Source organism: Bubalus kerabau, chromosome 10 (assembly GCF_029407905.1).
Source record: "Bubalus kerabau isolate K-KA32 ecotype Philippines breed swamp buffalo chromosome 10, PCC_UOA_SB_1v2, whole genome shotgun sequence".
NCBI lineage: Eukaryota > Metazoa > Chordata > Mammalia > Artiodactyla > Bovidae > Bubalus > Bubalus kerabau.
In genome coordinates this window covers 96,662,564-96,689,227 of record NC_073633.1, presented here as the reverse complement: position 1 = coordinate 96,689,227, position 26,664 = coordinate 96,662,564, and the positions used below count along the sequence as shown (strand labels likewise).

At 40.2% G+C, this 26,664-nt stretch overlaps 1 protein-coding gene and 1 long non-coding RNA gene across 3 annotated transcripts; one reads left to right on the top strand and one right to left on the bottom strand.

The window, feature by feature from the left end:
- Nucleotides 1-8,334: 8,334 nt before the first annotated feature.
- On the bottom strand, nucleotides 8,335-13,119 carry LOC129620689 (uncharacterized). Its single transcript, XR_008698667.1, has 2 exons — nucleotides 12,707-13,119; nucleotides 8,335-8,669 (listed from the first exon to the last, which is right to left on the bottom strand). It is a non-coding gene; the product is annotated as an uncharacterized LOC129620689 (long non-coding RNA).
- Nucleotides 12,037-22,990, top strand: DIO2 (iodothyronine deiodinase 2). Of its 2 annotated transcripts, none has more exons than XM_055536453.1 (2): nucleotides 12,037-12,944; nucleotides 21,044-22,990. In XM_055536453.1, the coding sequence occupies exons 1-2, from the start codon at nucleotides 12,723-12,725 to the stop codon at nucleotides 21,629-21,631; spliced, it is 810 nt and encodes a 269-aa protein (XP_055392428.1). In that variant the 5' UTR covers nucleotides 12,037-12,722; the 3' UTR covers nucleotides 21,632-22,990. The 2 variants fall into 2 exon arrangements, with proteins under 2 accessions (XP_055392428.1, XP_055392429.1); XM_055536454.1 differs by having other exon boundaries at nucleotides 21,044-21,619.
- Nucleotides 22,991-26,664: the final 3,674 nt, after the last annotated feature.

Below are 26,664 nucleotides of genomic sequence, written 5' to 3'. Positions count from 1 at the left end.
ATTACCTTCTGGGAATGTTTGATAACTTAAGGAAGGAGAATGACTGTGGAGTTAGGCATACAGATCTATTATTATGGATTTCACAAAGTTAAATTTTATGTTCATATGATGTTTGTTTTTATATTAAATTTCTGATTTTCTTTTCTCAATGTAGCTTCACCATTAAAAATTTCACATCAAGAAATATATTAGCTTGCCATTGATCACCTCCCTGAATTCTTATCACAAGCTTTTGTTCTATCAGAATTGCCAGAATTCTTATGACCTAGTTGGCAACTTCATGTCACACCTTTGTAATGCATTGCATTTTGGGGTGGATGCAAATGAGTAAGTCGAGACCACCTCTTAATTTAAAAAGCAAGCTTACTCTGGGTCAGCATGTGTACTGCATACAATAAAAGGCAAATGAAAAAAGGAAATGACTGTGGTTCAAGAATGAGTGGAAAATGCTAGTTTTATTATCTATGTACACTTTTTTTATACCACGGCCATTACTGTAGCACAAGGGTACTCAGATGAAGATGGGATTCAAGCCCAGAGATACTGGGAAGGAATGTCCATTTTCCATTTCTTTCTTAGTGGCTTGACGGATGTGTCAGAGTGATTAAAAAGGTAGATACGAAACAATAAATCAATTAGCTAGTTAATTTATATGATACTTTCTGTAGGCAAAGAAACATTGGAGATGTTTTTGGAGAATCAAAAATCTTGACTTCCTTCAAAATTACATGAGAAGCAGGAAAGTGGGTGGAGATGAAACAAGATTGGTCATGAGTTTATATTGTGGAAACTGGCTGATGAGTACATGAGGGTCCTTTATTCTCATCGCTCTAGTTGTGCATATGGTTGAATTTTCCCTTAATAAAGTGTTTTCACATCCCAGGATTTAACTAGTTCCCGGCAGGAGTTTATATTTTAAGTATGGAAGTAAGAATGTTCATTGTGCACCAATACAGCAGGTTCTGCTTTTCATGTGTGTGAATCATGCTAAGTCGCTTCAGTCGTGTCCAACTCTGTTCGACCTTATGGACTATAGCCCACCAGACTCCTCTGTCCATGGGATTCTCTAGGCAAGAATACTGGAGTAGGTTGCCATTCCCTCCTCCAGGGGATCTTCCCAACTTAGGGATCAAACCTTCCTCTCTTACGTGTCCAGCATAGGCAGGTGGGTTCTTTACCATGAGCGCCCCCTGGGAAGTCCCCTGCATTTCACAATATTTCCTATTTCCATAAAATCTTGATTTCTGCATTTTTCTTTGACTAATTCATAAATTTTCCCAACAAGTAAACATCATTGTTTCTAACTCTGCTTTCTCTACACTGTCAGGGGGATTTATCATGAGAGGTCAAAGGTAATAAAAATCACAAATAAAGAAGAAAGAGGGATATGCTAAGGTATAGACTAAAGAGAACAGAAGGAATGAAAATTTGGATTAAAGTCATTCTGAGTTACTGGGCTCATTTTTCCCTGCCTGTAGCAGTTTAAAGGCCCATCCTGTTTGATGGTCATTAATTTGGAATCTCAGGATGCTTTAGGAGCTTCCTGGGTGTAGTATCTGTGTGTGTTAAGTGGCTTCAGTCATGTTTGAGACCCCATGGACTGTAGCCCGCCAGGCTCCTCTGTCCCTGGGATTCTCCAGGCAAGAATACTGGAGTGGGTTGCCATTTCCTTCTCCAATGCATGAAAATGAAAAGTGAAAGAAAAGTCGCCCAGTCGTGCCCGACTCTTAGTGACCCCATGGACTGCAGCCTACCAGGCTCCTCTGCCCATGGGATTTTCCAGGCAAGAGTACTGCCTAAAAATAAGATGATTGCCTTGAAATCATGTACAATGGTCATGGAGAACTGGAACCGATCTTGTCTCTGCCATCCTGTCTTTGATATATTCTTTAACTAGATGTGAATGGCACTGCCAAGTGCTCCCAGCCTCCATGGCAAAGTCATAACACTAAGATGTTAAGATTGAACTTGTACATAGTAACTTCCTGTCAGTTGAAAAGTAGACAGGGTATACCCAGGTCCTTGTTTCTTGTTGTTACTGATAGGATCTGTCCAAAGAGTTTTGAGCAAACTTTTTCATTTTGTGTAGCTGTAACAGCTCTATTGTTTATCAAAAGAAGATTATTTATTTCTAAATAACTTTCCCTGGTGGCTCAGATGGTAGAGACTCTGGCTACAATGCAGGAGACCCTGGTTCAATCCCAGGGTCAGGAAGATCCCCTGAAGAAGGGAATGGCAGTCCACTCCAGTATTCTTGCCTAGAGCATTCCATGGACAGAGGAGCCTGGTGGGCCATGGTCTATGGGGTCTCAGAGAGGTAGACATAACAGAGTGACTAACACACACACACACACACAACTTATGTTCCAGGGTAAAAAAATTCTATGTGAGTTCCTTTAATAGAGATTAATGATAAAATATTCTAAACACAGATGTATATGAAAACATTGTTTAAAGTTTGCTCCATTAACAAGCACTATGTTCCTAAATTCAATTTTGCATATTTAGTGGGGCCTGTGTATCTTCTTCATTAACTCTTTCTTAACTTATCCCACACGTCTATGTGTACTCAGTTGCTCAGTTCTGTCCGACTCTTTGTGACCCCATGGACTGTAGTCTGCCAGGCTCCTCTGTCCACGGGATTCTCCAGGCAAGAATACTGTACTGGGTAGCCATTTCTTTATCCAGGGTACTTCCCAACCAGGCACTGAACCCATGTCTCCTGCAGATCCTTTACCACTGAGCCACCTGGAAAGTCCCTATCCCACATAGAATTGACTAATAGGGTTTCCCTGGTGGCCACCAGTATGGAATCTGCCTGCCAATGCAGGAGACTCAGGTAGACTGGTGGGCTACAGTCCATGGGGTTGCAAAGAGTCAGACAGGACTTAGCGATTGAACAACAGCAACAGTTCTTCCCTTATGCCATACTGACTGCTGCAGTTCTCTCCGTTATAGCCCCTAGAATGCTGAGTTGCCTCTTTGGTTTACATGTCTGTCTCCCCCTATTGGACTCTGAATTTGATTGAAACCCAGGGATCCTTTTCAATGCCAGTATGATGATGAGCTCTTTGTAGGTTTCAGTAGACATCTGTAGTCAGAGGAAGACTATCTGAATACATGTCTTGTTGTGGCTAATCCTTTGAGTGAACTTGAGCTAATTTTACAATGTAAGCAAATGTCTTTGGTTTTTTCCTATCCCTTTTCTCTTGTTTCCCATATCCTTTCACTGAGAGCTGCATATAGAAAAGCAAAGTATTTTGCTCACTGATTTCCAATTTCACACCCTTTCCTTGAACATCTACGTTCTTTATATTTCTCTATTTTTCCCAATATTTAGCATCTGTTGTGATCAAGGAATTGAATGTTATCAATTATGTCCTTTCCCCCTCCAATATTTATTATCAATACACTTATCCTTCTAAATCCTTGCTTCTTGACTCCTCCCAACCCATGAAATCTTCTGATTCTGTCTGGAAAAGCCATTCTGTCACACAAGAAAACAATTAGCTTTGATAGCTCTTTGGAGACTATTGGGATTCCCTGGTGACTCAGACAGTAAAGAATCTGCTTGCAATGTAGGAGACCCAGTTTTATTCCCTAGGTCAGGAAGATCCCCTGAAGAAGGGAAAGGCTACCCACTCCAGTATCCTTGCCTGGTAAATTCCATGGACAAAGGAGTGGGTGGGCTAAAGTTCATGGGTTCACAAACTGAGCAACTAACTCTTTGCAATTATAGTTCTGGAGAGTAGGGGCATGTTTTCATGTAGCATGAATAAAACAAAGTGCCACACATATTGATAGACACTGAATTTTGTTAAGGCTTCAGTTTGATAAGCATATTACCCACTAAAATGTCAGTGGTTTTCCTCCTTTGTCATTGAACATTTATCTGCCCAATTGTGGTCTAGGAAACTTAGGAAGTCAGTTGCTTTCTAGGATCAGGAATATTCGGGTAGTTTTTCTTTCTATTCTCCCTAGAATCATGAAAGATGCAGAAGTGTGTCATGGTGAATAATTTAGAGCTGAGTTTCATACTTCTCTAGAGGTCTCTCAAACAGATTCAGTTCAGTTTTGAGTCTGCACAAAGATTCAGGTCAATTGTTGTTATTCTTTAGGCAAAGTTTGCTCCCATCTCTAACATCCCCATTGACAGCTAATCTGTCCTGTTTTCCACTAAGTACACAATGTTTCCTTAAAGTCAGGTAGAGCAGGTTGGTAATTAATACTAAAATCAGATCTGGCCTGCCAAGAACTTTTTTTTTCCCCCTCAAAGAAGTCTTTATTAGAAGGAACTTACTGACTTGAGCAGGTCTGAATAAGCTTATCAGCCAAAATTGCTTTTTATTTTGAGTATTTTTTTTTAAAAAGACTAAGTCTTTTCAAAAAGCATGGATGTGTTAGCCACCAAGATGAGAAAAACGTGGGAAGACAGCTTTAGCTCCATTTTACAGGTATGGAAATCAATACAGAGGTTTGCTTTTGGTCATATGGGCCTCTGTGGCCCCAGAAATGGATGGAGTCTGGTGATGGTTAGAACAAGATATCTCTTGATAAGAGGTGAATGCCAATTTTCTGAGTAAGCTGTTATTATTTAACATTTAGCAAGAAGCACTAGAGATATTTGGTCTGAAGACTTTGAAGTCTTGATATTTATTTTTATTTATTTTTTGGCTATGCTGAGTCTTCATTGCTGTGAGGGCTTTTCTCTAGTTTCAGCAAGTGGAGGCTACTCTAGGTGCAGTGCACAAACTTCTCATTGCAGAATTTGAGGACTTAGATTTGTGTATCATTTAGATCATTACTGATACCAAAAAATCATAAAGAGTATGGATTCTATTTTGGGAAGGCAGATTTTGAGTTCTTAAAACATGATAGACAATTTCCCTGGGAAAACAAAATAAAACAATTCAAGAATTTGTAGCTATCTATTTTTAAAATTTTTTGTACAAGCTGGGTTTAGAAAAGGCAGAGGAACCAGAGATCAAATTGCCAACAGTTGTTGGATCATGAAGAAAGCAAGGGAATTCCAGAAAAACATCTACTTCTGCTTCAGTGACAATGCCAAAGCCTTTGACTGTGTGGATCACCACAAACTGTGAAAAATTCTTAAAGAGATGGGAATAACTACCTTACCTGTCTCCTGAGAAACCTGTATGCAGGTCAGTAAGCAACAGTCAGAACTGGACATGGAACAATGGACTGGTTCCAAATTGGGAAAGGAGTATGACAAAGCTGTATATTGTCACTCTACTTATTTAATTTCTATGCAGAGTACATCATGCAGAATGCTCGGCTGGATGAATTACTAGCTGGAATCAAGACTGCTGGGAGAAATACCAACAACTTCAGATATGCAGATGATACTATTCTAATGGTGGAGAGTGGAGAGGAACTAAAGAGTCTCTTGATGAAGGTGAAAGAGGAGAGTGAGAAGCTGGCTTAAAACTCACCTTCAAAAAACGAAGATCATGGCATCTGGCCCCATCACTTCATAACAAATAGATGGGGAAAAAGTGGAAACAGTGACAGATTTTATTTTCCTGGGCTCCAAAATCACTGTGGATGGTGACTGCAGCCATGAAATTAAAAGACATTTGCTCCCTGGAAGGAAAGCTATGACAAATCTAGACAGCATATTGAAAAGCAGAGACATCAGTTTGCTGACAAAGGTCCATCTAGTCAAAGCTGTGGTTTTTCCAGTAGTCATGTACAGATATGAGAGTTGGACCATAAAGAAGGCTGAGCACCAAAGGATTGATGCTTTAGAACTGTGGTGCTGGAGAAGAATCTTAAGAGTCCCTGGGACAGCAAAGAGGTCAAACCAGTCAATCCTAAAAGAAATCAACCCTGAATATTCACTGGAAGGACTGATGCTGAAACTCCACTACTTTGGCCACCTGATGTGAAAAGCCAACTCATTGGAAAGACTCTGATGCTGGCATCAAAGATTGAAGGCAAAAGGAGAACAGGGCAGCAGAGGATGAGATGGTTAGATTAGCATCACTGAATCAACCAACATGAATTTGAGCAAACTCTGGGAGATAGTAGAGGACAGAGGAGACTGGCTTGCTGTAGTCCATGGGATCACAAAGAGTTAGACATGGCTTAGTGACTGAACAACAACAATTTTTAAATAATCATTTACCTAAGTGGTTGTGTCTTGATAAAAGATACCAGTGTCCATTTAATAAATGAGGCTGAATTTTAAAAATTGATTTGAATTTCATGCCTTGTATTTTCTCCTTAGAAGACATGCTAATTCATTCACATCTACTGACTCTTAGAAAGGCATAACTATTTACTTAATCATACAAAAAATAAGTCTTCAGAATTGAAATGGACAAAGAGATAATTTATGATTATGGTATTCTGCCATTAGCCCAGCTGGATTATTTTATGTATGTGTTATATATTAACTTATTCTTAACTATTATCTTAATAGCACCAGAGGCTTAAAAGGGTTTTGAGAGATTATCTCATTGGCCTCCCTCTCTACCTCGAGAAGAGGTCCACTGATAATATTTTCATAACCTCCCTTGGGGATATATCTTATTGTACAATCAATCTCATTGCAGGTATTTTATCCCCATATCAAACATGGATTTTTCATGCTACAGTTAATTCTATTAGCTTCACCACTTTCACTGAGCTTGAAATAGAATATCTATCTTATCTTCTCTATGCATTTGTACCTACTGAATCTTGAGAGACAAGGTGTGGCATCCTTTGCTCTCAGTGGGAACAAGCTACAGTATTACCTCTGGAATGGCATGAAGCAGCATGTGTCTTAATATTTTTTGCCAAGCTCTGTGTTCATGTACTCAGCATATGAATGAGGTGATGTATATGTGATTTTTTTTAAAAGAGCTACTATAAAACCATTTATAGAGAATGACTTATTTTATTTTAAAACCTAATTATCATCTGGTGGTTTCCTATGAGCTGTAGAATGAAACAAAGGAGAAGAAAAGTTGTTCCAAAAATGATGACTGATTCTGACTGTTTCCTTGTTTCTTTTGGTCTATTGCCTTGGGTCAAGGATTTGGGGAGAATGAAGACACTGAATCAAATTTTGGGAAAAGAGATGAGATCAATTTGTTCCTTCTGAGGGCTTTTTGTCCTGAAGGAGTTTGCTGCGTGTAACTTCACAGAGTGTTCTTCTTCTCATCTATTCCACTAACCCTCCATCCAACCCTGGTGTCTCCAGAGATTAATAAACGAGTCTCAAAACTCACACTCAGAGAGTCTCAGAGCACCTAAAGAGGTCTGAGCACCAGGGGTGCAGACTGGCCATCGGTTTAGGTCTAGACCAGGTCAACGGCCAAGGAAAGCCGTCGTCTCCTCACAGCTGTGGCCTCTGTGAATTGAGTCGCTGGCATCCATCTAGTTTCTGGTCGTCTGTCTTCCTGCATCACCGCAACAGGCATTAATGGGCTCTCTTGTGGCAGCCTCCGTGGGCAATTCATTGAGTCTCCTCCTTTCTACATTCCTTTCTCCTCTCCACCAGCATCATCTTCCTTCTCTCCCTATCTGCTTTCCCCTCCTCCTGTGTTTTCCCTTTTCCTTTCCTTCTTGGTTTTGCCAGTAGGTGGCCTGGAAGAAAAAAAAAAGAGCAGCAGCTGTTCCTGAGGGGAGAATGTCTTAACACCTCAGACAATGCCCTCTGCCAGGGTTTGCCAAGGGACCTAAGACACAGCTGGGCTGCTGGGATAGACTGCTCATCCCTCCCACAGTGTCTGCCCCTTCTTGGCCCCAGCATTAAGTTGCTTGGTTCAAGTGTGTCAGAATTGACTCTGGGGTGTCTGTTTATCCACTGAGCTTCCCCTTTCATCACAAGGCAGGGAACACAACTGTTTGTAGAATGGATGGGCCCACAGGGAATTCTGAGTGATTCAGTCACTGTGGTGTAAACCCTTCATTATAACTCCCTCTCAGCACAACCAGGAGTCACCAGGGATGGAAGGTAGTGGTGGCTGGGTTTCCCAGGTGGCTTAGTGGTTAAAAAAAAATCCATCTGCCAATGCAGGAGACACAAGTTCGATCCCTGGGTCAGGAAGATCCCCTGGAGGAGGAAAGGGCACTCTACTCCAGTATTCTTGCCTGGGAAATCTAGATCTTATAGACAGAGGACCCTGGCAGGCTGCAATCCATGGCGTCTCAAAGAGTCGTACATGACTTAGCAACTAAATAACGACAATGTTTGTGATTTCCTTCTCTGAAATGCACACTTGGCAGGTGGGTGTATGTATGGCAATCATATTCCCAGACCACAATCAGTGCAACCTGTCCTGACCAGACATTATTGGATTTATAATATATTGATTAGACAAGTTTTTTTTATGAAAGTAAAATTTAATCTCCATTTAAAATTTACTTTAGCAAATCACTTGAGTTAGAAGGAATAACATTTTATGAAACTGAGACTGCTTGAAAATCCACAGCATGAATTCCATAGATTCTTGAATGCCCTTTGGTGTCTTCAGACAACAAAGAGTAGGGGTAGCTTCCATCCTTGAAATCTCCGGGTTTGCTTTTAGGTTATCCAACTTCATTCTCTTAATCTCAACTTAAGAGTCAAAAAGTAGACCAAAGGAAGCCTTATAACTCAGAGGCTTGCTTTTCCAACCAGAAGGAGCCAGTGAATGGTAGTACATGCTGCTCTCAAGCTATCAAAAGAGAAAAAAAAAATTAAACAAATTTATAGTGATTCTCTTCTTATTAAAAAGCCTAAGTCACTTTTCTCTAGCTACCTCTCTTTTGGAATTTAAAACCTGTGTACAACATTGTATGGGGAAATTCAACCAGCATACCACATATTGGGTTGTATTATATGCTCAGTCACTCAGTCGTGTGGCTCTCTGTGACCCCATGGACTGTAGCCTGGCAGGCTCCTCTGTCTATGGAATTGTCCAGGCAAGAATACTGGAGTGGGTTGCCATTTCCTTCTCCAGGGGATTTTCCTGACCCAAGATCAAATCCACACCTCCTGCCTTGGCAGGTGGATTCCTTACCACTGAACCGCTAAGGCTAAGAATACTTATGTGATCAAGAAGATATCCAAGCTTTTTGAATGGAACCAAGAGTTTGAGTTGGGCAATATTAAGCAGATATGGAATCCCAGATATCCTTTGTAATTCAGAAGGTAAAATTACCTAGTACCACCACTTTGGGCAAGGGTTTTCATTTTCAGAGTAATGACCAGGATCAATAAAATAGTCACACAGGAAAAGAATTGAGGTTTAGAGTTGGGGGAAATACCCGATACCAGCTCGGTCTCTACAACCTTGATAATCTACTTTCTCTCATTTACACATTGGGAGAAATCATCCTCTGTCACTTTATGGGTTGTTTTTGTCACTTAAAGGATATAAAATTACTTGAAGATCAAAGTGCTAAATATTAATAACTAGAATAAGCTATTAGGAATCATGATAAAAAGAGAAATAGCTTTGGAGAAATATAATTTCTAGATTAGGCAGACCATCTAAAAAGAACAGTGCTTGGTTTTGTGATTTATTCATTCATTCATTTAGAGAAAGTGATAGAAGAAATCTGAGAAATGTCATGATCAGATTGACTTTCTGCCAATTTGTTCTTCTAATTTTTTTAGGAAAAAACCCTCTCAAACACTTCTGATTTTATAGGAAAGACCATAAATAAAGAATGTAAAAAAGAAAAAAAATCTGATTTTCACCATTTGTAGTCTGCATGTGCCTTGAACTTTGCATTTTAAAAGAAGGCATTTTTTTTTCTGATTTTCTACCAAACATCCTCTTTGTCTTGCCATTTCCAAACATACAACTCGCACTGAAAGCAAATGACAAGTGCAGGAGAAATGGTTCGTAGCTACCAAGATATCTCTACCTTAAAGTAGCACCAGTTTACTTCACACAGAGCAAAAGGAATGTCTGAGAAGGGGTGAACTTTTCAGGCTTGGGCACTGTGTGGCAGTGTCTGTTCCTGAGTCCACACCTTCTGTCATTGTTAGCTGGCACTTCGGGCACCATAGTTTTCCCATCTACACCAGTTAAAATACCATGTTGTCACCTCCCTTTCTTTGTCCCTTCTTTTCTTCCATAGTGCGTCGAGAAAACTGAGGGAATGGAGTGAATGTATATTATGTATACAAATAATATCCTTTGCTAACACTGTATGCTAGTCATAGGAAAAATATTTTTCTATGTGACTTCTGTTCATTTTTCCAAGCTTTGACGTATTCTCTAAAAATTTAGTCCATGTGACGCAAATCCAAAACTTGCCATGAGCTAAAGTGATGATAAAAATGAAGGAATCAGGTTTTTAGGACAATAGGGAGTGGTGAGGACTGTGCCGATGGGGAGGACCACCCCCAAGTCCACCAGGTTGTACAAAGTTTTGGAGCACCCCAGTGAGTGTCAGCATATTGTATGTGGATAGTGCCCCCTAGTGTGGAGCAATGTATGCCCAGCCCATCTGTCCATTCAAGACTCCTTCCTTGAACTTACTGTGTGCCAGGCATGGTTCCAACTGCTAGGAGATAGCAATGACCAAAACAGACAGAAAACTCTGGTCTCTCAGAACCTACAGGCACTCGCATTCAATTATTTTCTTAAAGCCAAAAAGCACTATGCCAACCAGATAAAGTGCATATGCATGCTGAATTTGGCCCATGGGTCCACTAATTAATAACGCCTGCCCTAGGCTTTTAAATGAGTTCTGTAATCTTGCAGATTTTACCCACAGGGACAAAACAGAGAAATGGGCCTCATATTTGCACCCACTGCTTAACTCATGCATAAGGAGAGCTCCTTGAACATGGAGAAGTCCGAAAATTAATTTTCAACTACCATTCTATATCCCCACCCCAATGTCTGTACTTGCCATTCCTTTTTCCAAGAAAATATAATTCCTAGAGGTGATCTGTTAGGTGAGTGAGGAAAGAAAATTAGAATGAGATGGAGGTCATGGCATTCTGCCAAAGCATTGTCTGACTAAGTACCTGTCTGTTCAGAAAGCAATGGGCAAAGCAAGCACTGAGTGTGGTCAGTGTGACTTGAGACAATTCAAAGTCTGCTCTTAACGACCTACAAATTTAATTAAAATTTTTTCAAGCAAAAAGGAAGATTCCCCAAAGTATCATGTTTCTTAGGGCTATGCTAACAGAAACAGGGCAATTTCAGAATTTAAAGAGCTCTCTTATAAAGAATGTATTTCTTACTCTGATGGCATCTTAATGCCATTAGATAAAAGTTTTATTTAATCTGCATCTAGGCAAAATGGAATGGAAAGGAAGTCTGGTCACCTAGCTACTTTCATGGGTGGAAGATTTTCTTGTTTCTTTCTTTCTTTTTTTTTGCATTGGAAATTTCAGTAAAACTGAAAAGAAAATTTGCACTAATTTTCTACAAGAAGCTTTAAAGAAGTGCTGTGATGGTATTCAAAGAGTTTAAAAGTTTTCCACCTCACAGTTTGGATTTTCTTAAATAAGACCATGACTCAAAAGTACTTAAAGAACCTAGGTCACAAATCTGACGGGAGATAGTTGTAGGATGTAGACATAAAGACAGAAGGTAAGCATTCACATCTTCCAAGAAAGAGAACAGAGATCATGTCTGATCACTCTTCCTCTTTTCTACCTGCCTTCCAGGAACCTTTCTTTCCCAAACTCCTTATAAATAAACAAGAACAATAATAATAATCAGAGGAGAGAGAGTTTCCCCATCAACCCACATGCTATATTAAATAACTTTTCCCAAAGTTTGGGAGCATTTCCTGAAAACCCTCAAAGGTATTAATTTTTTCCTCTCTCTTTAAATCACAAAGCAAAATTCCACTGTCCCTCTACCACCCCCCCCTCTTCTAAAAAAAAAAAAAAAAAAAAAAAAAAAAACTTGTCGAGTTTTGCTTTTCTATTCACTGCAGTCCTGGCCAAAGTAAAGCCCTCTTTCTCAATGACGTCAAGATCTTTACCAAGATTAGGCTTTCATTTCTCTATTGCAGCAATTAGCCAGGGAATGTATAAAAGGCTTCAGGGAGACTCACTGGGCTGCAGAGAGAGGCACTTTGCACCACAGACAGAGCAGGAAGGAGAAGCCAGAGGCAGTCAGGGAAAGAGGAGTCAGACGCTCCTGGGGAAGGGAGAGAGTGAGACAGGCTGGAGAAGAACAGAAAGTGTGTGTAAACGGAGTAAAGAGGGGGAAAAAACTACCCTACAAGCACATTTTCAAAACTCTGGCAATTCTAGAAAGAAACGGGCTACATTTCTGAACACAGAGACAATGAAAAGCTACAGAAAATTTTGCAATCTCTGCCACAGTCTCATAGGTGCTTAGAAATGAAAGTAGAACTGCCTGTCTTTAACCGACTCTGAGAGGGGTAACTGGATTAGGGACGGGTACGCCAGTTTTTTTGTTTTTGTTTTTGTTTTAACATCTTAAATCCTGAAAAAAAAAAAAAAAAAAAAAGCAGCAGCTCCGAATTGAATGAATTGATGGGCACACTCCAACTGCTGGGCTGGAGAGACTGGAACTTGGTCTTGCCATTTCTGCTTCTTTGAAAAAGGAGACAACTTGGGCTTCTTTTTTAATTTATTTTTTCTCCTTCTCTCCCCCTATCCCCTACCCCCGACCTCCCCCTTCACCTCCCCCCACCTCTCTCCATCACTACCCCCACCCCCTTTTAAATAAGAGGCTGAAGGGGAACCAGAGCGCACAAGGGAACTGACCCGGGAGGCAGAGAAGATGGGCATCCTCAGCGTAGACTTGCTGATCACACTGCAGATTCTGCCAGTTTTTTTCTCCAACTGCCTCTTCCTGGCGCTCTATGACTCGGTCATTCTCCTCAAGCACGTGGTGCTGCTGCTGAGCCGCTCCAAGTCCACTCGCGGGCAGTGGAGGCGCATGCTGACCTCAGAAGGAATGCGCTGCATCTGGAAAAGCTTCCTCCTCGACGCCTACAAACAGGTGAGCTGCGCTCCAGGGGCTTCTCCGCAGGGCTGCCGGGGGCGGGAGGCGGAGATGCTGGAGGGGACCAGATGCCTGCAGGAGCTGAGGGGTGAGCTCTCTGGAGCCCTGTCTGGAGGCCGTAAGGTGATGCTCGGGAGTTTACTCTCTACACCTGTCCCACGATCACGCACCTGAGATTTGGGGATGACAGGTATTACTGAGTCCCAGTGACTGTGTGACTTCAGAAGGAGCCTTTCTAAGAAGAGTCAGGAGTGGCTTGCTTTGACTTGGGAGCAGAGGGTATTCGTGTCTGTAGAATAATGTTGGGAAACGTCAGAAAGGTGTCCCGGGAGGGCAGACCCTGCCTTTATTCTGCTCTCATCATGAACTGGTGGTTTTGATGTTTTGGTTGATGAGAGGCTGCATGAGACTTTAGGAAAGACTGTTTAATGGGTGGGCACTAAAAAGCAGGGGGGAAGAAAGTCAACACCACACAGGACTCTCGGAGAGCTGACAAGATTTAAGGAAATAACAGAGTGGGTGTGATTCAGTGGGTCTCGGCTTCACTCCTGGTAGAAATATGAGTTAATGGGAGCAAGTCTGTGTGCCCCTCAGCTCCTGCCTTGATCTAGATTTCAGCCTTTTGAAGCAGTTATCTGGCACCGAGTCTGGAGCTACTCGGTATCTGTTTGAAAAGGAAAGGTCTGAGAACAACCTGTCAACAATCCAGACTTTGTTCGAGAAACCACATTTGCTTTGTTTCTCAAAACTTATGCAGGTTGCCTTTAGACCGAGCAGATAAGTCTAGGGTTCACGACAGTCTCAAAGCTGTTATAACTCGTGCCTAGAACCTTGAAGCAGTGGCTTCACTTACCTGCTGAAGCCATGTCCCCGGGGCTGCCCTTTCAAACCCAGAAAGGTTTTGTTTCTAAGTGAAGAATGCTGCTTCGAGGTGGTGGAGCATCCTTGGGTCAGATCTTAAGGGGCAGAGAGGAAAGGGCACCGAGTCCTCCCCTATGCCCGTGTGACTCCTGAAGGTCCCTGAGCTTAGGAAGAATTGACTCATCCCATAAAAGCTACTATCAAAGCAGACATCCTTGATTTCCCTGAACAGTATTGAGGGACCTTGCCCGAGATGCTGGGGAAGGGGGTTTAAGAGAAAGGTGGGAGCTAGTGAAGTGATGTATTATAGGCAGACAGAACCTCAGAAACAGAGCTGGAAAACTAGAATAAGAGGAAGAAGAGAACGAGTCCTCTGTAAATAAACACTAGAAAAATAAATCTAGAGAATGAACTTATGGTAACCAGGGGGGAATGGTTGGGGGGAAAGATAGATTGAGAGTTTGGGATTGACATGTTCACACTGCTCTATATAAAACAGATCATCAAAAAGGACCTATAATATAGAACAGGGAACTCTGCTCAATACTCTGTAATAACCTAAGTGGGAGAATAATTGGAAAAAGAATAGGTATGTTTATATGTATAACTGAATCACTTTGCTGTATACCTGAAACTAGCAGAACATTGTTAACTATACTCCAATATAAAATAAACATTAAAAAATATCTGTGCACCAGCAAAGGATAAGAAATCATTTCTAGTAACAAGGAATCCAGAGTGGGATCCTTCCACTGAAAATTAAACAAATGTTTAAGAAGAAAATATTCATGGTGAACTAGGAAAGTTTTAGTATGATACTTGTCTTTGTTATTGGCAGTAACCTGCAGAAGGTTTGTATTCGTTGTCCTGAAGATAGGAATATAGTTAAGAGCTCTTGTTAGTAAGTGAAATGTTCTTTATAATAATATTAAGTGATACTCAAAGTTCTAACACCAAAAACTCATTTTATATTATGTACATGGGCTGAATGGGTGATGTGGGAAGGAGATATTGAGACGATCGCTTCATTTGCATGCATTATATACTGAATGTTTATGTTTCATTTTGAGGGGTAGAGAATTTAGAGGAGAGTGGGGCTTATACAAGTGTGTTAGGTGTATTATGACTTAGGAAGTTCTTTCACCTGTATCTGTTTTTCCTAGGTGTTAGGAGATATCATGGCAATGTCAGTTATTTGATCTCTATTAAACTCTTCCTGTTTTGAAAGTCATTGACTTTTGCCATACAGGAAAAACCACTGCTTTGGAGAATTTTACCTGTATTCATAGATACCCTCACACAAAATATGGAGGTGGTAATGGTACCCACCCACGTTAAGTGAGGCTGTTTCTCCTATCAAGCAGCTTACTGAAGTAAAAAGAGAAAAGGAAACACATGCCTCTTTAATAAACTTGATCACTTATTTATTTTTTCACCAATGTATAGGGTTTCATTGTGTTGCAATGTTTTGTTGTCCCTCCTGTAAGGGACTGAGAAGCTTGAGTGATCTATTTTCTTCTTTGCACATGGTTTGTGTGTTCTTCTTCTGTACTCTTTCTGTCTACTGATTGGTGACCAAATTCATGACTGATGTCATGCTGCTTGTTTTTCATGACTTATGTAAATGCTGCCATGAGAAGAAGCAACCCAAGAACTCATATATCCAGAGATAAGACTGGACTGGGTGTGTGATGACTGGAAACATGGTAAACGCAGCTTGCACTGAATTTAGGTCTTCTTCCATCTCCAAGTGTAGCAAGGGTGGTGGTGGGTTTCAGGGTCACTCAGAACCTCTAAAATGGGTTGAATCACTTCCCTGAATGCTGCTGCCATCTGTGCCACTGCCGTTGGGTGTAGCCATGTCTAGAGACTCACTGGAGGAGTCTCTGTTTGGTGTCGCCCTGTTTCACAATCCTGACCTAAGGCTGCCACCCCCAGAAGCAGAGTGTTCCGGGATGTCGAGTGTGCACATACCATCCAATGAGGCAGGCCGTTTCTAACTCTCCTGGTTGTCGAATGGCAGATACTTGAGAAGCTATTTAGAGCAAGTGTGGTAAAAATGTTATCCCTGTGTTTGGCTTCTGCAGGAGGCAACAAAGAAATGAAAAAAACAAAAAACTTGGGACAAAATAAAACGGAAAACCCTTCTTTGTTAAAATGTTGCATGGGACTTAAAATGAACTTTCTAGGGAAGCCTGTAAAGATAATTTGGGTTTGATTAGAGGGAGTCCCAAGCATGATTTTGATGAAAAAAGGAAGTCTAATGGATTTTGTTGAGAGATTGAGGTGTATAATAGATGTTTGTTATTTAAGTTTTCCCTAGTCAGTGTCCCTGCGTCTAACACTGCATCTTTGTGCTGGTACTCAAAGACTCAGAAATGCAACCAGTAAGCAGACCGCTCTGTCTGGGAGGCTGGCTCCTACCTAAATGAAGTGTAAAATAAACACACAGTATAGATGCTGACAAGCACTTTAGCTCCTACATGGGCAATACTGCTGTGGCACAGAAAACATATTCATTTGAACATATAATTTTGGTTTTGAAAGGGTCTCTTTAACATTCTCCTCCTCCTCTTCACTCCCCTCAGCCTTTTGACACTCGTTTCTATAATGGAAAATGGCTCTTCTAAGAAAGAAACACTCCCCAAAGAACACAAGGCAGGCTCCCGCCAGAGTTTGTTCATCACTTGGATAAAACACTGGGAAATGATAGAGCTTCGAGCTGTGTTTTCAAGTTACAAATCAACAAGAGAATGGCCAAACAGGGAATTGAACTCAGAGGAAAGAGTAGGTAGCTGATCCTCTGATTTGTTTGGCCGATTTGAATATAAATGGTTAAAATGCTGCTTAATAATTGTTTGGCCACGTCTGTAAGGACATTGATATAGCCTGGTCATTGTGTCAAAGAATTTGAAATTTCCAGGGCTTTGGAGAGCAAGAAGGAGGTGTAAAAAGAATTCTGCCACATACCTACCCCAATTTTTATCATTTGCTTTGCTTTCTATCATGAGATTAGGTGATATTTTGTCCAGAGGCCTTTCTCAGGCTGTGGAAAAGGAAGAAAAACAAGGTTAGTAGTATATGCTCTATTTCCAGCTTCTCCTTGATGAATGGTTCTTTCTTTTTTTTTTCCCCTTGCCCTGCATTTCACAGTCCACATGCTAAAGCAGCATTATCCTTTTCCTCATGCACTGAAAACTGTCAGCAAAAGGGATCCTATCATCAAGGGAATCAAATATACACCATATTGTTCATATTTATAAATATGGCTATGACAACATTTGAGCGTGGCCCAGAGATGTCTTCTGTTATAAAAATACAAACCCTTTATTTCCCTCCCTTGTTGGTGTTGTGTTGATATTGATTTTAAAAAACAGAAGAAAGGACAGATGTAATAGAGCAGATGAGAGAGGTAAAAGTCAGTGATGACGATATTACATTTTACGTATGTCCTTTCTGATCCTTGCAAAATAAAGGGACCCTTTGGGAACATCGGAACTTCAAGACCAATTAGTGGAAATGATGCTTCTTGTGTTTGGGCATTAAATACTGGGCAGGGTTCTCTTTAGAGCGGCTAATGCTGGCAGGGAAAGAGGTACCGACCTAATTACTCTTCCGCAAGAGTAAAAAATGCCTTTTGAATGCCTCTTTGGCAAATATGTCTCATTAAGGACAAAAACCAAACACAAACCCTCTAAGAAGGAGAAATGAAGATGATAGGTAACTTGTGGCCAGGAGACTTTCTGTGCCACTGTGGGAAATTCAAACAGGGTTTGGGAGTACCAGGGGATAACTGGTTTTTGTCAAGCTTCTTTCCTGCAGCCTAAATGTTACTATGGACCAACTTTATTTTCTTCATCATTTTGGCTTTCTGTCAAGGAATGCTTTGCTCCTGGGGAAAGACTCTTCCATCATGGAAGACAGCGATGATTCTCCCATTCTACCTCAGCAAGGTGTGAAGCAGAGTAAGAAATTCACCCTTTGAAACTTTGGTCATAATACAAACCTAATTTTCTTGATAACCAAATAGGAAGGTGAGAAATGAACAATAATATCCTTCTAAAAGATTTTTTTTTTCAGTTTAAAGCAGACTTTCATTTTATAAAAAGCTTTTCCCTTTATTGTTGCTAAATTATCCCATATCAGCAGTTTTTAGAAAAAATAGACAAATTGAATGATTAAAATATGACATTTATAAAAGCAGACTACTGATCTACTCATGTCTGGACCTTCAAATCATGGGTGTGTGTTTTTCCCTCCTATTTGTAGTAATAGCATTGTGCATACCTATGCATTTTCTCTTACCTAATCACCCTCATGAACAAAAGTATAATTCTTTTTATGGCATTCTAATCTGCAGTCAAGTCCTATGGCTCCTTTACAAAATAAAGAGGATTGGCTGCTCTCATTTTATGCACTGAACAGCAGAGATGATCAAGAACAGAACAACAGGACTGGGTGTGGACTGTGGCAGTCTCTACAGGGGCTTCCAGGGGCTTCACCCTTTGAAGTCACCTGCCTTGGTGAGGTCTTCCATCACTCCAATGTGCTGATGTTCACTGTAGGTCAAGGTTATTATTAACGTAAAATGCTTTGCTGATCTCCAGCTAAGATGATAACAGCTACCATCCATTCAAAACTTTATTCAACAAAAAATTCCAAGCATACATATCCATTGTTCTCCAGCTTAACAAAATGCCAACCTCTGCCCCCTCCCCCACCAAACACACATACTAAAGAACATGATATATTTGGTAGCTTATCCTGATATTTTAAGTAGAGGTGTTGTACTTGTTCTAAGTTGAACTAACATGTTTGTATTTTGAGAAAATTATGTAGCCGAACTAGACATTGTCACTAAAGAAGGAGAAGGTGCTTTAACATTCCAAGAAAATTAATTACAGGTAACAAGAGAGTCACCTACGACTGAAGTCAGATTAGATTACTCAGTTGAAGAATCAGGCATAATGCAAGGATCAACAGTTCGGCTTGGGTGAGAGTCAGGTGCATCTGAGGCCCATGTCACAAGGCCAATACAACTGTTCCATTCTTAGAAATGACTCCAAAACGCAGGTGGATGTTTTCCACCTACCAGGAACCTACAAGTCTGCAGTCCAGAGATGATTCTTCTCCTGTGTATGGGTTCCTCATTTCATGAGAAGTTGCTACAATAGCTAGTGGATTCAGACTGGTCTGAATGCATTCAGATCTTCGTATCACAGCATGTTGAGAAGCACAGCGTGACAATATTGTTAGAAGCAGCCATCCTAGAATCATTATTCTTTTTTTTTAATGGGGAAGATATAATGAGAAGGTGATGGTAATGCTACCTTTTATCTAAATCTACAAAGAAGTACAAAAATAACCCATAGATTAAAAAGCTTATCATACCTTTAGGATGTATAGTACATTTTAAAATTTCAAGAGATGAATGTAGCTCATATAAAACAGTCCACCTAAAAGTGGTTTATAGGTTTTTTCACCTAGTTCCACTTACAAATTAACCAAGAAAATTAATATAAAGAAAATAACTTTTTTCCTGACAGTGACTGAAAAAAATGTACTTATTTAAATCACAACACCACCTTCCTTTTCTAAGAAAGAAGATTATTGTTTTAATATTTATTTTAGAAAGCTTATAGTCTTTGTTTTAAACCTGCCCTGCTAGGATTTTTCACAAGGGAGATAAAGGATTTCTTGACTACTTCTTCTGCAGTTAAAACGAGTTATGTATTAACATTAGGTAGAAGCTTCTCCATGAAACCCCTTGAGTGTTTTATATCGGTTTAAATTGTTGAGTTTTTAACAATTCGCTTGTAAGTGACTTCAATTAACATCAATGTTATATGCGGTGGTATTTATATGAGGGGGAAAAATGAATCCAGTTGGAAGTGTTTTGTAATATTAAGGACAGTGTATAAAAATCAATTATACTGTTGTAAGTTGTCCCCAATGTTATTGGCTTTGATTAAACCATTCTAGGGGAAGATCCAGTTCTGCTAATTCAAACTGAAGTAATTGGCTCTTTTATGTTGCCTGCTTTTTATTATCAATTTACAGATTCAAAGGCCAGCAAACTTTCTTTCAGTCTGTGTTCAATGATTTAAACCACATGCAAAGGGAGCACCTAGAACAGTTTTGCGCTACACCTCTTCTGCCTGAGTATTCTAAATCCAGTGGGATTTGTTAATAAAATGTACGGTAGGAAAGTAAATGGCTTGTGACTTCTGAGATTAAAAAGGTGAAACAAACTAAAACACACATGAAATATGAGAAATTAAAAGTCAGATTCTACAAAACATAAAAGTATATGTTTTCATTCATGTGTTTGTTTAATGGAAATGGCGAGGTTCTAATCAAAAGAACCCTGAAGTATGCAGTAGCTATAGAAACCTCCAGAAAGGATGTCATATCAAAGAAAGCTTGAATCACTTCTAAGAATAATTATATTACAACATAGAATTACTCAGAAAAATGGTATTCAGTTTCACATGTTTGCATGGCATCTATAATGGCAACTTACACTCCCACAATGATTTATAGTGTACAGAGCTCTTTTCCCTGTGTCATCCTTCCATACACATATAGGAAGATGGACATTATAAATGACCATTTTACAGATGGGATAGTTGCAGCACTTGAGAGATTAAGTGGGAGTAGCTCTTCTTATAAATGGCAGACCCCAGGTTTTTGCATTCTGGGTAGGAATAGAGTCCATAGGTATCCTTGTCCATTGGTTCAGATTAAATGACTTTTAGGCAAGACTATAAAGGACTTTCCTGAGTACTTTAGAATTCAGAAGTGGGAATTCAGAAAGAGGTGCCATGTCCCACAACTCTGATCATTTATTTTAAAGTAGACCATTCACTTTTCACTTCTAAAATGAAACCCATTAATCATTTGTTATATATTGTGAGCTAAGCACTGACACAGAGTAAGCTCAGTAAAGAACACTAGCCTCAACTTAATTATGAAGACAGTTAACTGCAGTACCTTCAGTGATGGGAAGAATTGCCTTTAGTGACTAGACAGAATGAAAAAGACTTTTATTCTCTTTAGGGCCATTCATTACCTTACCTGCCATGATGAGTCTTTACTCAAGTCAATATGTGTTTACCATATCCTCCGAAGGAAATGCCGCATTTTATTAGAGCCAATCGTTTCTGTACAGAGTGAACTGAAGTGAGTGCGTGCTTCATGTGGTCTTGCCTCTCTCTTTCGTTTTCCATCACCAGGTGAAACTGGGTGAAGATGCCCCCAATTCCAGCGTGGTGCATGTCTCCAGTCCGGAAGGAGGTGACACCAGTGGAAATGGTGCCCAGGAGAAAACAGTGGATGGAACTGAATGCCACCTTCTGGACTTTGCCAGCCCTGAGCGCCCACTGGTGGTCAACTTCGGCTCGGCCACTTGACCTCCTTTCACTAACCAGCTGCCAGCCTTCAGCAAACTGGTGGAAGAGTTCTCATCCGTGGCTGACTTCCTGTTGGTCTACATTGATGAGGCTCATCCTTCAGATGGTTGGGCAGTGCCTGGGGATTCTTCTTTGTTTTTCGAGGTGAAGAAGCACCGGAACCAGGAAGACCGATGCGCAGCAGCCCACCAGCTCCTGGAGCGTTTCTCCTTGCCGCCCCAGTGCCGAGTTGTGGCTGACCGCATGGACAATAATGCCAACGTTGCTTATGGGGTAGCCTTTGAACGTGTGTGCATTGTGCAGAGACAGAAAATTGCTTATCTGGGAGGAAAGGGCCCCTTCTTTTACAACCTGCAAGAAGTCCGGCGTTGGCTGGAGAAGAATTTCAGCAAGAGATGAAAGCTAGATTAGCTGGTTAAAAGTATGATTGTAACAGAGCTTTTTTTTTTTTTTTTTTTTTTTAATTTATGTAAAGACAAGGAAACTAAGAATTCAATCCACTATTTCAACTGAGTCCCATTTTCTCACTGAAAGACGGGAATTTACGTGTCAGAAGAACATAAACCTCTAACATCTGGATACTCCTTTCACCACTTAAATGGCTTTTGGCTAAATAGTAGCCCTATCTCTTCTCTTCCTGGTGAAAAGCCCAGAATGAAAAGATCCCAAGATGGAAAAGAAGAAAACTTGTTTCAGCCTGTGTTCATTTCTGCCCTGATAAAAGAAGTGATACAGCTGATGCCTGCCCTGGGACCTGAAGAAAAGACTAGGGGAATGACTGCTGTGTTAGGGAAGCCACCATCCTTGTTAGTATAAAGGGTGTTACCTGGGCTTTATTCAGCATGGAGAGAGCCCAACTGGATATTTGCCAAATCTTTACTTAGAATGAGTCTTCAAGTCCAGGCCATGTGGTTAGGACCTTATTGTTTAACATGTTAGAGAAGTTTCTGACCTTCTAGTTTCTAGCCATGTACTGCTCTGTGCCAGTCTGAATGTCCCAGAACTCGCAGGTATATTTGCAGATATCAAGAATGATACCGACTGGAGGGTTAGAATGGTCATCTGATATCTGATGGTTACTTTCTAGGCAGGTGGAGAAAGTACTAGAAGCAAATCAAATCGACAAGCTAGGAAAAGGAGGCAGAAAGATTAGGAGGCTTCATAGAGCTTCACCTTGAAACTGTAGAGAGTGGTACTAATTTGTCAGTCACAGAAACATGGAAACATACGCAAAGCTAGAAAAAGAAGCTCCACTAAGATAGCATAGAGAATATACATATGAAATCTATGTATTTGTCATATATTCCTGGATTGAAGAGAAAGGGGGATTGAGAGGGAAAAATGCATTTTAATATTTGTATTACTTTTTGAAACACGGTTGTGGTGTTTATGTGATGCTGATGAAAGGTAGCACCAGTGGGCCCAGTGGGGCCAGGGTCCCCCTCTGCATCCCTACAGTTGTGCTGTGGTCCCACTGCTTCTTGGTCTGGGTCTCTATGGCAGTGTTCTCTGAATGATGAGCTCAGCAATATAGAGCCAAACAGAGGACAAGAAAGTGTGAGACAATTCCCATCAGCGATTTTGGAGGCTTTGCTTCTGATGGAATCCTCAGGATCATGGAGTTTGGTAGGATGGAATTCCCATTCATATTTAATTTGGACTTGGGTTTTCCTCTGTTCCTCTTAGATGAGGTATAGTCATCTAAGACTTCTGTAGTACATTTTTATAATGCTATTTAAATATATATTCCATATTTCTCTTTAAAATGAAGATATTATAGTTCTACTTATAAGTAATATAAGTATTAACTAATGTCCTAACTTCCAAAAAAGATCAACCAATTTTGTATATTAAATTTTTCTTGTAAATTTGAGGATGTTATCAGATCATAGTATATGGTTATATTTATATGTACAATCAAAGGTTCCTATGGCCATTCCATTAATAATTGAATCATAAAAGTAATAGAAAAGGTATCTAAAATTGAAAATATCTTCCTGAACTAACTGCCTGAAATCAGAAAAAAAATGGGAACTGAGTGTGCAAGAACCGAAAACCATTTTATTTTTTAAATGGAGCAACATAATAGTCATATCACTGCATCATTTATTGTTCAGATATTAAAGCTCCATTTTAAAAACTGATTATTTTTAACTGCAATATTTAACCTTCTTACTGTTCTAAATTCTACAAAATGTACCAACAAAGAAACAAATTTTGAAAATGTGACATTAATGAATTTCTGTAAAATCACATTGAGAATAGATTATTTCTGAGTCCTCAGTTGTTAAACCCCTTGATTTATCAGCATAGCCCCTTGATTTTTACCTTCAAAATAGTGTCGTGATTTGTGTGGTATCCTAGGGAAGAAAAAGAAAAGTTGGTGGCAGCACACTCACGCTGTTGTCTGTAAACCTCCCCTTTGTTCTACACGTACAATAAGGGAACAGGATGTTGGCGAAGCTGGTGGGGGGATGAGACGTGGCTAAGGCAGGCAGTGCCAGTTGTCTGGGGGGAAAGGGTGATGAGAAAACTACCCTGCTGTGATACATTTTTAAAGAAAGAGAAGGTTGTGTGCATGCAGTTCTTCTCCCTGAGGATAGGCCGGTGGAGACGGGAAGCAGTGGGAAGTAAACATACAAAGGTATAGGCTGAGTATCAGGGACAAAGACATGTTCAGTGGAACACAGGAGAGTTACTGGAAGAAAGGCTGTTGAGGGCCAATGGAGAAAGTGAATTGACAAAGCTCAGGAATCCTACAATATGTAAAATGGCTTGGTGTTATCAGAGTTAGGAGAAGCCTATAACTACGTAACTTATTTATCTCAACATGAACTTTTGTGATTTCCTGTGGTGTATCTTTAAGGAACTTAATAAGAACTCATTATTTGAGATAGAGGAGAATCAGTGTTTAGCTGGTATGCTCAGAGAAATTCTTAGACTGTCAATATCCTGAAACTGATGGGTATTGTCAATACCCTGAAATCAATACCCCACCTATCTTATCTTTTATAAAGTATGTTCCTTTGAAGAATTTTTGTTCCTGTTCTCACAAGGCAAAATTTATAAATTTATATGTATATATATGGTATAAGATATAAGTTTATATATACATATATAAACTTATATATATATATGATGTCTTTTTTTAGAACCTAAATATTTCCCTCCCACCCAACCCCATAGGCTATGTTTACATGGAGCTATCAGTTTAGCCTTTTAAACTGAATTAGCTTGTCTATTATAGAAATAGTTTCCAAGCAATTTTGGGTGTTATTTATAGCATCTGGATTTACTCCAACATGTACTGTTTGAAAGACTTATATCTTGGAACTATTCAAAACTTACTTTATTGCTTAGAGAAAATAATAGTGAAATCAATAATGACTTTCTTGAATGGGCATAAATGAAATGCTTGCACAATAGGATAAGTGTTTCATAGAGATTGGGCTTCCCTGGTGACTCAGATGGTAGAGAATCTGCCTCCAGTGCAAGTAGACACAGGTTCAATCCCTGGGTCGGGAAGATCCCCTGGAGAGGGAAATGGCAACCCACTCCAGTATTCTTGCCTGGAGAACTCCATGAACAGAGGAGCCTGGTGGGCCATAGTTCATTGGGTTACACAGAGTCTGACACGGCTGAGCGATGAACACTTTCACTTTCATACAGATATTAAAGTGTATCTGACCTCCTTAGAAGCAGGTTAGTGCTGTACTTGCTATGTATAGCTAAAGTTATGATCATTTAACTCATATGACTTTTCATATTCATATTTTTGATCTCTGGTCTTTTGTCTTCACCTTGTTTGTAGAATGTACCCCTGATTTTTAGTAATATCAACTTTGAAATGGTCTGTTGATTTAGTTAAGTGGTGGCTCAGATGATAAAGAATCTGCCCACAACGCAGGAGACCTGGATTCGATCCCTGGGTCAGGAAGATCCCCTGGAGAAGGGAATAGCAATCCACTCCAGTATTCATGGCTGGAGAATCCCATGGACAGAGGAGCCTGGTGGGCTACAGTCCATGGGGTCACAGAAAGTCAGACACAACTGAGTGACTAACACTTTCACTTTCCTACCATTAACCAGGAAATGCCAATTCTGTGATCAAGAAGAGCAGAAAGGCCTGCTCTCTTTCATTTTGTCTGAGTGTATTTCACATTTTGGGCTCTTGAATAAAATTTATGAAATATGGGGAGATCATACATGGATGCTGCCTTGCTACATAAAATACCAGAGGCACAGGTTAAAGACAACGTCTGTGCCTTTGGGGAAATTCCCAGCTGGATATAGGATATTAGTTGCCCTCAGCATGCCCTATGGGCTGTGTCCACAGTAAGCAGAACGCATTGATGTACATGCAGGACTTCCCATTCTGTGGATGATAAGAGGATAAACATGGACATTTATTCTACCTAATTTCTGACTTACAGTTGGAAGATAATTACAATCAGATGGCCATTGTAAAGGAGAAAAAATAGACACTAACTTCTGTCCCATTGAAGAATTAATAAAACCTTTGCCAGCATTTAAAGCTTTTCAGAACAGAACTCAGTGCTATTCTCTGAGCAGTGGAGATTAACAGTGAGATTTTTAATTTCTCAGTGAGGTTTTAATTTAAAAATTTAAAATTTAATTTTTTTAAAGAAAAACAAGGGTTTTTCTTTAAAAAATGATATTGCCAAAAATCAGAACTAAAATATTTTTAGTTATATTCCAACCTCCTCTCTTCTTCCTCCTTTACCTTAAAAATAGAAGCTAAGCCCAGTCTTCCTATGTAAGTCCAGACGGGGTGTAAGTACCAACCTTGGCTTGGTGATTCACCCTCTCTTGGTAGTGTCCTGTATGAAAGAAGGGGACCAGGACCTGGGTGATTCAGGAAGTGGCAGACTGGGAAGAACTAGGCCCTGGGGGCTTGGTCTATTGATCTGGGAAGACCTGAAAAGAAACTTCTCACCTTTGGAGGAGGACTGATGAGTGCCATTAGAGTGGCTTTAGCAAAATATTGGGCCACTTCCTAATGCCTTACCTTCTGGATAGCTCCAGAAGCAAGGTCTCAGACTTAAGATCCAGTGCTGTTCCAAGGTGAGTCAATCAGTTGGCAAATACGTAGTGATCTCTGAACAATACTGCTCATGCAAGTTGGGGCTCTCTGCCAACTTGGACAGCAGCACTGGAGCTCCATGGAGTTTATTTTTTTTTAATTTGCTGCAGAGACTTTGACGACCCAGGAGATGGTTAATGAAGTCACTATTTTGGCTCAAAACTCCCATTCCCTGCCCCCCCACCCCCAAAAGCAAATAGGTAAACACATAAATGAAAGAAACCCACAGAATAGAGTGGGAAAGAAATAAAATCCTCTCAAGGCTTCTCCAGTCCATGTCACTGGTCGGTGCTGTTTTTATGGGTGTTAAGATTGGAAGATGTCATGACATAAGAATCCA